This window comes from Thalassophryne amazonica, chromosome 8, assembly GCF_902500255.1.
Source record: "Thalassophryne amazonica chromosome 8, fThaAma1.1, whole genome shotgun sequence".
Taxonomy (NCBI): domain Eukaryota; kingdom Metazoa; phylum Chordata; class Actinopteri; order Batrachoidiformes; family Batrachoididae; genus Thalassophryne; species Thalassophryne amazonica.
Window position 1 is genome coordinate 117032523 of NC_047110.1, and position 13698 is coordinate 117046220.

The 13698-nt window shown below is 46.9% G+C and overlaps 1 protein-coding gene across 1 annotated transcript in view; it reads left to right on the forward strand.

Moving 5' to 3' along the window:
* The window catches only part of LOC117516389 (plasma membrane calcium-transporting ATPase 1-like), a 169497-nt gene extending 158904 nt beyond the window's left edge, over nucleotides 1–10593 (forward strand). Inside the window, exons 19-20 of the mRNA XM_034177366.1 lie at nucleotides 9627–9815; nucleotides 9896–10593. Of these exons, the coding sequence (XP_034033257.1) occupies nucleotides 9627–9815; nucleotides 9896–10255 (549 nt within the window). The 3' untranslated portion in view covers nucleotides 10256–10593. The remainder of the gene's footprint in view (nucleotides 1–9626; nucleotides 9816–9895) is intronic.
* Nucleotides 10594–13698: the final 3105 nt, after the last annotated feature.

The window sequence follows — 13698 nt, forward strand, 5'->3', positions numbered from 1 at the left end:
CTAACTCTTTATTTTTTTTATATATAATTTTTCTCTTTTCTTAAAAAATGACGTCCTTTATTGAGCTCTTTTTACTTACTGTCAGCTGTGCTTCTTTGCACTTTTCTCTTTAAATCTCTTTATCACGTATGGTATTTCTACTGCGCCCCCTCAGGCGCTTATCTTGTGCTTTCTCTGCACTTATTCTCTGTTAAACTCTTTTTCTCACTTATTTTACGTCAGTCTCTTTTTTCTTTAAATAACCTCATATTACCTTGTACATATTTGTCAGTATACTCCCCTAAACTAACCCCTACAGCGCATGCTATCAGCCGGCACGTTAATAACGAACTTCAACACCAATTATTCCCCAAGCATCCAGGTTAGTTCTCCACGCACTCTTTTCCGCACCAGAGTTCATGAACATTCCTGACCTTTCACTCACACAGACATTCTTTTTCCCGGGAACACACACACCTTCTGAGCATTTTATCTACAAGGCTTGATAATTTTCAATCTTATCTTTTTTAGTCTCTTGTCAGTTTTCTTAGTCCAGGTTCTTTTGGGTAAGAGGCAATTAAAAATATCACCTGTCAACTTGGGCCGAAATCCCGACTCACTTCTCCAGATCGTGCAGAAGTTATAAAAGGTTTCTGCTTACCTTTTAGTCGTGATCACTGTTATTTACGGTCTGGAGGGATGAGCTGGACCGTCCCAGGCTGCCGGAATGCCCCTGGACCCTCCTGGCTGGCTCGCCAAGTTCTGTCGTGGTCCTTCTTTTGGTCGTCTCAGGATGTCTTCTTTTAGATAACACAAACTAATTGCAAGTGATTTGCTAGAAAAGGACACAACACTTTGGAATAATTCAGCCTTAAGCAAGATAAAATGCACAGAGTTTTTAAGTTTATTTAAGCCTTTGACACAGAGCTTATACAAACTGAGTCCTCTAGAGAGACTGAATATGTGACGACCGCGTTCATCTATTTATTGGAGACCCGCGGGCATCGCTCCTCCTTCGACTTTTTTATTTATTTTATTCCCAAGACATGGTTTTCTATTGGAAGCGTCCTCTAGTGAACCCTAAGCAGGTGTTAGGCCATTATTTCAATGTGACAAACGCTCCCATTAAAACTTGAAGGATTTACAACTGATTTTTTTAAAAGACCTTCGGCCACAGGTGCAGCTGGCCTGAGGCCCCCTGCACCTGGCCTGCGGGAAAGCACCTAAGAGGCCTTGGAAAGCCCCTGACAGACCAAATGACTAATAGAGCCCCTTTTTTGGGTTGAACACCTGCTAGTTCAGCCAGAGGACATACAGTTCAGATCAGGACACTTGATAGTTCATCATAGTTCAAATAAGGACCTAAAAATTCTTCTACATAGGCAAGAAAGATGGCGGTCTTCGTCCATGCATTGATTATCGGGGGCTGAACGAGATCACGGTTCGCAACCAATACCCGTTGCCTTTGTTGGATTCGGTGTTCACCCCCCTGCATGGAGCCAAAATATTCACAAAGCTGGATCTTAGGAACGCATATCACCTAGTTCAGGTCCGGAAGGGAGACGAGTGGAAGACGGCATTCAACACCCCGTTAGGTCATTTTGAGTACCTGGTCATGCCGTTCGGCCTCACTAACGCCCCCGCGACGTTCCAAGCTTTGGTAAATGACGTCTTGCGGGACTTCCTGCACCGATTCGTCTTCGTGTATCTGGACGATATACTCATTTTTTCTCCGGACCCTGAGACTCATGTACGGCATGTACATCAGGTCCTGCAGCGGTTGCTGGAGAACCGGCTGTTTGTGAAGGCCGAGAAGTGTGAGTTTCACCGCACCTCTTTGTCCTTCCTGGGGTTTATCATCTCCTCCAACTCCGTCGCCCCGGATCCGGGCAAGGTCGCGGCGGTGAGAGACTGGCCCCAACCTACGAGCCGGAGGAACCTGCAACAGTTCCTCGGCTTCGCAAATTTTTACAGGAGGTTCATTAAGGGGTATAGTCAGGTAGTTAGCCCCCTGACAGCCCTGACCTCACCAAAAGTTCCCTTCACCTGGTCGGATCGGTGCGATGCCGCGTTCAGGGAGTTGAAACAGTGCTTCTCGACTGCACCCGTTCTGGTGCAGCCCGATCCCAGTCGCCAGTTTGTGGTTGAAGTGGACGCCTCTGACTCAGGGATAGGAGCCGTGCTATCCCAGAGTGGAGAGACCGATAAGGTTCTTCACCCGTGTGCCTATTTCTCCCGCAGGTTGACCCCAGCAGAGCGGAACTATGACGTGGGCAATCGAGAACTCCTAGCAGTGAAAGAGGCTCTTGAGGAGTGGAGACACCTGCTGGAGGGAGCGTCAGTGCCTTTCACGGTTTTTACTGACCACCGGAACCTGGAGTATATCAGGACCGCCAGGCAACTGAACCCCAGGCAAGCCCGCTGGTCACTGTTCTTCGGCCGTTTTGACTTCCGGATCACCTACCGCCCCGGGACCAAAAACCAGAGGTCAGATGCCTTGTCCCAGGTGCATGAACATAAAGTCAAAACCGAGCTGTCGGATCCACCGGAACCCATCGTACTGGAGTCCACTATCGTGGCCACCCTTACCTGGGACGTGGAGCAGACCGTCCGGGAGGCCCTGGCACGGAGCCCGGATCCCGGAACAGGGCCGAAGAATAGACTATACGTCCCACCAGAAGCCAGGGCTGCCGTCCTGGACTTCTGTCACGGGTCCAAGCTCTCCTGCCACCCAGGGGTGCGTAGGACCGTGGCAGTGGTCCGGCAGCACTTCTGGTGGGCGTCCCTGGAGGCTGACGTCCGGGCTTACATCCAGGCCTGCACCACCTGCGCCAGGGGCAAGGCGGACCACCAAAAGGCACAGGGACTTCTTCAGCCGCTTCCTGTGCCTCATCGCCCCTGGTCCCACATTGGTCTGGATTTCGTCACGGGCCTCCCGCCGTCCCAGGGGCACACCACCATCCTCACGATAGTGGACCGGTTCTCCAAGGCGGCCCACTTCGTGGCCCTCCCGAAGCTCCCGTCGGCCCAGGAGACAGCGGATCTCCTGGTCCACCATGTCGTATGTCTGCATGGGATACCAACAGACATCGTCTCAGATCGTGGTCCCCAGTTTTCCTCGCAGGTTTGGAAGAGTTTCTGCCGAGAGCTGGGGGCCACCGTGAGCCTCTCGTCTGGGTATCACCCTCAGACCAATGGACAGCCTGAATGGGCTAACCAAGAGCTGGAGCGGGCCCTGCGTTGTACCACATCCGCACACCCGACGGCTTGGAGTGACCACCTGGCCTGGATCGAGTATGTGCATAACAGCCAGGTGTCCTCTGCCACCGGCCTCTCCCTGTTCGAGGTGTGTCTGGGGTACCAGCCCCCTTTGTTTCCTGTGGTGGAGGGAGAGGTCGGTGTACCCTCGGTCCAGGCCCACCTGCGGAGATGCCGTCGGGTGTGGCGCACCGCCTGTTCGGCCTTGTTGAGGGCCCGGATGAGGGCAAAGTCCCATGCAGACCGTCGACGGTCCCCGGCTCCCGCATATCAGCCTGGGCAGGAGGTGTGGCTATCCACACGGGACATACCCCTCCAGGTGGCTTCCCCCAAACTGAAGGACCGATACATTGGGCCCTTCAGGATCCTCAAGGTCCTCAGTCCCGCCGCAGTGAGGCTCCAACTCCCGGCCTCACTGCGGATCCATCCGGTATTTCACGTGTCAAGGTTGAAACCACATCACACCTCACCCCTCTGTACACCCGGTCCAGCACCGCCTCCTGCCCGTATCATCGACGGGGAGCCAGCTTGGACAGTACGCCGGCTCCTGGATGTCCGTCGAATGGGCCGGGGTTTCCAATATTTGGTGGACTGGGAGGGGTATGGACCCGAAGAACGCTTCTGGGTGAAGAGGAGCTTCATCCTGGATCCGGCCCTCCTGGCCGATTTTTACCGTCACCACCCGGACAAGCCTGGTCGGACGCCAGGAGGCGCCCGTTGAGGGGGGGGGGTCCTGTTGTGTGGGCCGCCAGAAGAGGAGGTACTGCTGGCCCACCACCAGAGGGCGCCCTGCCTAAAGAGCGGGCTTCAGGCACGAGGGGGCGCTGCCGCCTTACAGGAACAGCCGAGGTGACAGCTGTCACCGATCATCTGCACTTCACCCCGGATAAAAGCAGGATGACACCTCCACCACGTCGCCGAGATATCGTACTTCTTTGGAGGTAACTTTCTCTGCCTGCATATTATAATAAGTGATTTCAAGAGCTACTTTGTTGCAGCTGTCTACCCAGAGGACCGGCGTGGGCCGCGACTGTTTCGTTCTACTTCCCACCAGATAAGTGGTTACTCAGACGCTGCACGAGTGTGTGTTAGATGTGGAGGTGGAATTCCCACCGTTGTTGTTACGGGGTGTACACACACCCACACTTGACTGTCTTTGCTCTTCGCCAGCAGTACCAGATCCAACACGCTGAGACGGTGGCCACCTGGGGGACTCGAGACCTGGCGGCTCCAGTATCCTTCGGGTTCGGTGGCGGTGGAAATCGTGTGGTTCCGGTTCTTCTCCAGACGGACATCTCCTATCGTCGAGCCTGCCCACACGACACCTTTATCCATTGACTTGTATTTATTCTATAATCTGCTGTGTGTGGTTGTGACATTCACAACAGTAAAGTGTTCAAATTTAACTCCCTCTATTGTCCGTTCATTTACGCCCCCTGTTGTGGGTCCGTGTCACTACACTTTCCCAACATACTGCAGTTGATCATCTTTGTGCCTTTGTAGTTACTGCAGCTCTGCACATCACCCTTGTTCTTAAAAAGTGGGACCACCACTCCTCAGGCATCCTGTTACTTTCCAAGATTTTATTAAAGAATCTGGTTTAAAACCTCCACTGTCAATGTATGTAAATAAGGCGGCATATAATATTGTTAATAAAGCAACTGTGAAGGTAGACGGATCTCACTGATGGAGGCGGGGTAATATCTGACGATGATGATGAAACTATGCCTCTGATGGTTGGCTCTCACTGCGGTATTGTATCACTTCCTGTTCCGGAGCACAGCGGTGTTTTTCTGTATCTGTTAGCTGTTTAATCTGCGCAGTTAGATTGATCTAGTTATCTAGATTACGATTTGTTTCCCAGTGTAATCTTTACGTGCCTTAACTAAAGCACTCCTTCTGCTGAATCACCTCTAAATTATTTACACATTATTCACTTTGCGTGTTTTTAGGAATCCACTAGCTTAGCGTAGCTACTAGCTCTTAGCCGATTTAGCATGGCGGCTTCTCCTGTCTCTCCCGCACTTTTCTGCTCTGGGTGTGAAATGTTTAGTTATTCCTCGGCCTCCTTTAGCAGTAACGGTACTTGTAATAAGTGTAGCTTATTCGTAGCTTTGGAGGCCAGGCTGGGCGAATTGGAGACTCGGCTCCGCACCGTGGAAAATTCTACAGTTAGCCAGGCCCCTGTAGTTGGTGCGGACCAAGGTAGCTTAGCCGCCGTTAGTTCCCCCCTGGCAGATCCCGAGCAGCCGGGAAAGCAGGCTGACTGGGTGACTGTGAGGAGGAAGCGTAGCCCTAAACAGAAGCCCCGTGTACACCGTCAACCCGTTCACATCTCTAACCGTTTTTCCCCACTCGACGACACACCCGCCGAGGATCAAACTCTGGTTATTGGCGACTCTGTTTTGAGAAATGTGAAGTTAGCGACACCAGCAACCATAGTCAATTGTCTTCCGGGGGCCAGAGCAGGCGACATTGAAGGAAATTTGAAACTGCTGGCTAAGGCTAAGCGTAAATTTGGTAAGATTGTAATTCACGTCGGCAGTAATGACACCCGGTTACGCCAATCGGAGGTCACTAAAATTAACATTAAATTGGTGTGTAACTTTGCAAAAACAATGTCGGACTCTGTAGTTTTCTCTGGGCCCCTCCCCAATCGGACCGGGAGTGACATGTTTAGCCGCATGTTCTCCTTGAATTGCTGGCTGTCTGAGTGGTGTCCAAAAAATGAGGTGGGCTTCATAGATAATTGGCAAAGCTTCTGGGGAAAACCTGGTCTTGTTAGGAGAGACGGCATCCATCCCACTTTGGATGGAGCAGCTCTCATTTCTAGAAATCTGGCCAATTTTCTTAAATCCTCCAAACCGTGACTATCCAGGGTTGGGACCAGGAAGCAGAGTTGTAGTCTTACACACCTCTCTGCAGCTTCTCTCCCCCTGCCATCCCCTCATTACCCCATCCCCGTAGAGACGGTGCCTGCTCCCAGACCACCAATAACCAGCAAAAATCTATTTAAGCATAAAAATTCAAAAAGAAAAAATAATATAGCACCTTCAACTGCACCACAGACTAAAACAGTTAAATGTGGTCTATTAAACATTAGGTCTCTCTCTTCTAAGTCCCTGTTGGTAAATGATATAATAATTGATCAACATATTGATTTATTCTGCCTAACAGAAACCTGGTTACAGCAGGATGAATATGTTAGTTTAAATGAGTCAACACCCCCGAGTCACACTAACTGCCAGAATGCTTGTAGCACGGGCCGGGGCGGAGGATTAGCAGCAATCTTTCATTCCAGCTTATTAATTAATCAAAAACCCAGACAGAGCTTTAATTCATTTGAAAGCTTGTCTCTTAGTCTTGTCCATCCAAATTGGAAGTCCCAAAAACCAGTTTTATTTGTTATTATCTATCGTCCACCTGGTTGTTACTGTGAGTTTCTCTGTGAATTTTCAGACCTTTTGTCTGACTTAGTGCTTAGCTCAGATAAGATAATTATAGTGGGCGATTTTAACATCCACACAGATGCTGAGAATGACAGCCTCAACACTGCATTTAATCTATTATTAGACTCTATTGGCTTTGCTCATAAAGTAAATGAGTCCACCCACCACTTTAATCATATCTTAGATCTTGTTCTGACTTATGGTATGGAAATAGAAGACTTAACAGTATTCCCTGAAAACTCCCTTCTGTCTGATCATTTCTTAATAACATTTACATTTACTCTGATGGACTACCCAGCAGTAGGGAATAAGTTTCATTACACTAGAAGTCTTTCAGAAAGCGCTGTAACTAGGTTTAAGGATATGATTCCTTCTTTATGTTCTCTAATGCCATATAACAACACAGTGCAGAGTAGCTACCTAAACTCTGTAAGGGAGATAGAGTATCTCGTCAATAGTTTTACATCCTCATTGAAGACAACTTTGGATGCTGTAGCTCCTCTGAAAAAGAGAGCTTTAAATCAGAAGTGTCTGACTCCGTGGTATAACTCACAAACTCGTAGCTTAAAGCAGATAACCCGTAAGTTGGAGAGGAAATGGCGTCTCACTAATTTAGAAGATCTTCACTTAGCCTGGAAAAAGAGTCTGTTGCTCTATAAAAAAAGCCCTTCGTAAAGCTAGGACATCTTTCTACTCATCACTAATTGAAGAAAATAAGAACAACCCCAGGTTTCTTTTCAGCACTGTAGCCAGGCTGACAAAGAGTCAGAGCTCTATTGAGCTGAGTATTCCATTAACTTTAACTAGTAATGACTTCATGACTTTCTTTGCTAACAAAATTTTAACTATTAGAGAAAAAATTACTCATAACCATCCCAAAGACGTATCGTTATCTTTGGCTGCTTTCAGTGATGCCGGTATTTGGTTAGACTCTTTCTCTCCGATTGTTCTGTCTGAGTTATTTTCATTAGTTACTTCATCCAAACCATCAACATGTTTATTAGACCCCATTCCTACCAGGCTGCTCAAGGAAGCCCTACCATTATTTAATGCTTCGATCTTAAATATGATCAATCTTTCTTTGTTAGTTGGCTATGTACCACAGGCTTTTAAGGTGGCAGTAATTAAACCATTACTTAAAAAGCCATCACTTGACCCAGCTATCTTAGCTAATTATAGGCCAATCTCCAACCTTCCTTTTCTCTCAAAAATTCTTGAAAGGGTAGTTGTAAAACAGCTAACTGATCATCTGCAGAGGAATGGTCTATTTGAAGAGTTTCAGTCAGGTTTTAGAATTCATCATAGTACAGAAACAGCATTAGTGAAGGTTACAAATGATCTTCTTATGGCCTCGGACAGTGGACTCATCTCTGTGCTTGTTCTGTTAGACCTCAGTGCTGCTTTTGATACTGTTGACCATAAAATTTTATTACAGAGATTAGAGCATGCCATAGGTATTAAAGGCACTGCGCTGCGGTGGTTTGAATCATATTTGTCTAATAGATTACAATTTGTTCATGTAAATGGGGAATCTTCTTCACAGACTAAAGTTAATTATGGAGTTCCACAAGGTTCTGTGCTAGGACCAATTTTATTCACTTTATATATGCTTCCCTTAGGCAGTATTATTAGACGGTATTGCTTAAATTTTCATTGTTACGCAGATGATACCCAGCTTTATCTATCCATGAAGCCAGAGGATACGCACCAATTAGCTAAACTGCAGGAATGTCTTACAGACATAAAGACATGGATGACCTCTAATTTCCTGCTTTTAAACTCAGATAAAACTGAAGTTATTGTACTTGGCCCCACAAATCTTAGAAACATGGTGTCTAACCAGATCCTTACTCTGGATGGCATTACCCTGACCTCTAGTAATACTGTGAGAAATCTTGGAGTCATTTTTGATCAGGATATGTCATTCAAAGCGCATATTAAACAAATATGTAGGACTTCTTTTTTGCATTTACGCAATATCTCTAAAATTAGAAAGGTCTTGTCTCAGAGTGATGCTGAAAAACTAATTCATGCATTTATTTCCTCTAGGCTGGACTATTGTAATTCATTATTATCAGGTTGTCCTAAAAGTTCCCTAAAAAGCCTTCAGTTAATTCAAAATGCTGCAGCTAGAGTACTGACGGGGACTGGAAGGAGAGAGCATATCTCACCCATATTGGCCTCTCTTCATTGGCTTCCTGTTAATTCTAGAATAGAATTTAAAATTCTTCTTCTTACTTATAAGGTTTTGAATAATCAGGTCCCATCTTATCTTAGGGACCTCGTAGTACCATATCACCCCAATAGAGCGCTTCGCTCTCAGACTGCAGGCTTACTTGTAGTTCCTAGGGTTTGTAAGAGTAGAATGGGAGGCAGAGCCTTCAGCTTTCAGGCTCCTCTCCTGTGGAACCAGCTCCCAATTCAGATCAGGGAGACAGACACCCTCTCTACTTTTAAGATTAGGCTTAAAACTTTCCTTTTTGCTAAAGCTTATAGTTAGGGCTGGATCAGGTGACCCTGAACCATCCCTTAGTTATGCTGCTATAGACGTAGACTGCTGGGGGGTTCCCATGATGCACTGTTTCTTTCTCTTTTTGCTCTGTATGCACCACTCTGCATTTAATCATTAGTGATCGATCTCTGCTCCCCTCCACAGCATGTCTTTTTCCTGGTTCTCTCCCTCAGCCCCAACCAGTCCCAGCAGAAGACTGCCCCTCCCTGAGCCTGGTTCTGCTGGAGGTTTCTTCCTGTTAAAAGGGAGTTTTTCCTTCCCACTGTAGCCAAGTGCTTGCTCACAGGGGGTCGTTTTGACCGTTGGGGTTTTACATAATTATTGTATGGCCTTGCCTTGCAATATAAAGCGCCTTGGGGCAACTGTTTGTTGTGATTTGGCGCTATATAAAAAAAAAATTGATTGAATTGATTGATGGTTTTCCTCAGCTGGTTTCTACAGTCCCCACCAGCCGGCTGAGGTTCCTGGTGACGGCGGGCCATGGTACGCAGCGGGAGGAGATCCCAGAGGAGGAACTGGAAGTGATGAAAGACCTGGATGAGATCGACCACGCTGAGATGGAACTGAGGCGGGGCCATGTGTTATGGTGTCGAGGCCTGAACCGGATCCAGACGCAGGTAGCATTTTACACTGAACATAGAGATCTGGTTCTTTTCACAGAAACGATTGCTCATTAGTCTCTGTTTTGGTTACTTAGATCCGTGTGGTCAATGCATTCCGTGATAGTGTGTCACCGTATGAAGGCCTAGAAACACCCGAATCTCGCAGCTCCATCCACAACTTCATGAACCACCCAGAGTTTTGTTTTGAGGATTGGGAGACACATATCCCACTGATCGATGAGACTGAAAACGAGGATTACACCCCCACCAACCACAACTCTGTCAACATGCCACCTCTGACAGGACTCTCTGCCCTGATGGTCTGCCCATCGTCTTCAAACCAGAACAATAACACCATGGACATGGTTGCTTCTCTACACAAGGATGCTGTAAACTCAACAGGGCTGCTTTTGTGTCCAGGAAGTCCTCTGCACAGCCTGGAGACTTCGCTCTGAGACGTGTACCTGCCATTTGGTTACTTCTTGATTGACTGATGACATCACCTGCAATGGTTAGTTCTCTTGCACTTTTTTTAACAGTTACACCTGTGGAGGAGTGGAAACAAAGTCCAGCACCCAATGAGACTATAACGAGTCTACTTCCTGGTTTTTGAATCCAGAAGTAGACTTGTTTCCAGGTTTGTGGTACTGAAGGAGAACACAACAGCTGCTGTGGAAGTTTATTTTCTGGAAAACAGCTGCATTTGTCTGGTGTTAGCTGGATTTGATCTCAACCAAACATCTCAGACATAAGACCCCAGACGTCTCCAACCCTAACCTGTCATGCATCTTTTCTAACTAATCATGGAGATGATGAAAACATGCAGGGCAGGTGAGTGCTGGAGGTCCAGGATTATTTTGTGTTCAAGCAAATTATGGAAAACATGATGACTGTAAAGGTTAATCCATCATTATGGAGGCACCGTCTATTTTCAAATGTGTTTCCTTTGGACTTTTCTCTGTCTCCTGCTATGGGTATACAAACAATGAACATTTATGAGTTCAGTGGTATGAATAATTATTCATGAGGTGAAAGCTGGAACGTGCCATTGAACTCATTCATTATTTGTTTTATATAACGGCTAAAATAGATCCTTGTCATTTGAGATTTTGTTAACTTATAAACAACAGAAAGGGGACTTACAGTAGATTTTGGTGTTCGTCACTGATGCTTTGATGTCAGCAGTCCAACATGCACTTTAAATAGGAGTCCAAAAACAGTTAGATAGTCCAAAAATAATTCTGACGATGTAGTCTGTGATGCTGTGCAAAAAAACAAAACAAAACATAAAAAAACAGACTTTGTGTACTTCCTCAGTCCAGTGAAAAATCGTGGCAGAAATTTTTCTGGGTTTTCATCCTAACAGCTCCTCATGACTCCCGAAGGTGTAGCTGGTGTTTTGTGTGTGTTAGAAGAATTAGCACCGTCAATCAGCTCGTTCAAATCGTCGTCTGTCAGTAAAACAAACTGCCATGTTTAGCTAAATGCCGCCCCCACTAGTGGGCGGTGGTCAAAGTGTGCAATGGTACAAAATGTATGGAACCAAATTTGCACGCTAAATGCAACGCAGCATAAATGGGACAAATAATCCATGTCATGTGACATACAAAGCACCAATCAAATGACAAAGATCCACTCAGCCATTAGAAAATGATAAATGAAGCAGTCTGTGCTGGTGTCGCCGACCAAACGGTCCCCCCTAAAAATCGATCCCCCCCTAAAAATCGGTCTCCCTGCCTTCACTGCACATGCATCATTAGAGCGTCAGCCGCGGTTCACCAGTTATCATCTTGGTTCTGCTTCAAACTGCCTCCAGTCATCATCTGTCTCAGCATCAGATATCTGAAGCTTTTCTACAACAATCATCTACACATAAATTCAGCATTATTTCATCATAAAAGACGGAGGAAGTGATCAGAGCGCTGCAGCAACACGTCTGAGTCTGACGTCCTCCTGTGCCTACGTCATTCAGGACGTCAGCAGCGATTCACTGATTATTGCATCTTTGTCATCTGATGGTTAACAATCATATTATTCCCTTTGATTACTTTTGGTGTGGAGAGTCAGACTCAGAGAGTCGGACTCAGAGAGTCGGACTCAGACGCATGCGCAGTGAAGGCAGCGCTGAGTCATTTTTAGGGGGACTGTTCGGTCTGCGACACCGGTATTCCTCCTTCCATATGTTTATCAGAGTGACCTGCTGATATTCATATTCTCCTGAATAAACTCACAATAAAACCAGCAGCACTCAGAACTTGGTGCAGGCCTTTACTGTGAAAAGGTTCTCAAGAACTCTGACTTTTTAACAAAAGCTAACATTATTTGTGCCTCTCCTACACTTTGTCAGGCACCACTTTCAGTGAGTCTGAACTCAGAAGACAAAAAAAAAAAAAAAGTAAATGGACTGCATTTATATGGTGCTTTTCCTTCTGCATCTGAAGCACAAAGCACTTTACAATTACATTACAATTACGTTCACCCAAACACACTCACACACTGATGTCAGGGTGCTGCCATGCAAGGCGCTCACTACACACTGGGAGCAGCTTGTAATTTTCCGGTTTGGCTGGGTTTTGAGCCCAGGATCTGCAGGTCTGAAGCCCAACGCTTAACCACTAGACCAGAGGTATTCAACTTGTTCCAGAAAGGGCTGAGAGGGTGCAGGTTTTCTGTGCAACCACCAGGTGATTTCACTGACAAACATCACTCTGAGCAGATGGAATCATTAATCAGTGGAATCACCTGGTGGTTGCACAGAAAACCTGCACCTTCTCAGCTGTTTCTGGAATGAGCTGATTGCCACGGCACCAGACCATCACATGGACAGTAAATACAAATCTGCCAGAGGTGGTTTCAAATGACATCACATGAAGAGTTTTTTTCAAGTATTTTAATGTTATATATTGTCAAAATGTGTTAACGAAGAACTGAAAGGTTTCACCACCGGTTGTTTCTCTGAATCCAAGGTGCAGAGAAACAACCGGTGGTTTTGGTTTCAGATTGACTCTGGTCCAGTTTTACCACTTACCCCAGGTCACTGCTCATTCAAGCTTATGCTTGATCACATTTTAGAATTCAGCAGGTGAGATCAAGTCTGGGAGCAGCTCCACATCCACCATGCTACAGAACCACCCTGGGTCCTGGATAGCAACCACCCAGGCAGACAACCTGTTTATCCCCATCACTCGAAACTAGCTGTCTATCTGCTGCACCCAGGTGAAACCCTGGTGTGTCCTAAGGATCCTCCAAAGAGACCTGGTACCAAAGACATCCAGTCCTCCTCACCTTGGGCCAGTGGTTCGAGTCCAAGTCTGACAACCAGACAGGAAGCAGCAGGACCGTAAAGACTTGGACCTTCATTCTCCGGTAATGACCAAAGCCCAAGGACCCAGAGACATGAACATCTCTGCTGAGATCAGTGAACGTCTCTACAAGTTCAACACTGTCACCACAAACAGAGACACTTCTGATGGACAAGTCCCAGAAGTCACTGCAAGACTGGTTCTTAGTCTGGATCCAGGACCATCACAAACCCACACACTCTTCACTCAGCTCCTCAAGTGCTGCAATCAGAGTATCATCTGTGAAATCAAAGTCAGATAACCTTTCCTCACCAACAAAGCACCAAAGTTGCTGCTTTCAACAACCCAACACCCAGTCCATGTGTGACGGAGGTCAGCAGGAGGCGCTGTGCACATGGTAGTCAGTGGGCCCCACCACCCCGACAGCCAACACTCAGGCCAGAGTCCGGCTTTGGCCGACTGGTCAGAACGTCCACCTCCCGTGCCGGAGATCATGAGTTTGTGTCCTGAGTGGGAGGAGTCAAACACAGAGAGAGAGAGAGAGACAGAGAGAGAGAGACAGAGACAGAGAGAGAGAGACAGAGACAGAGACAGAG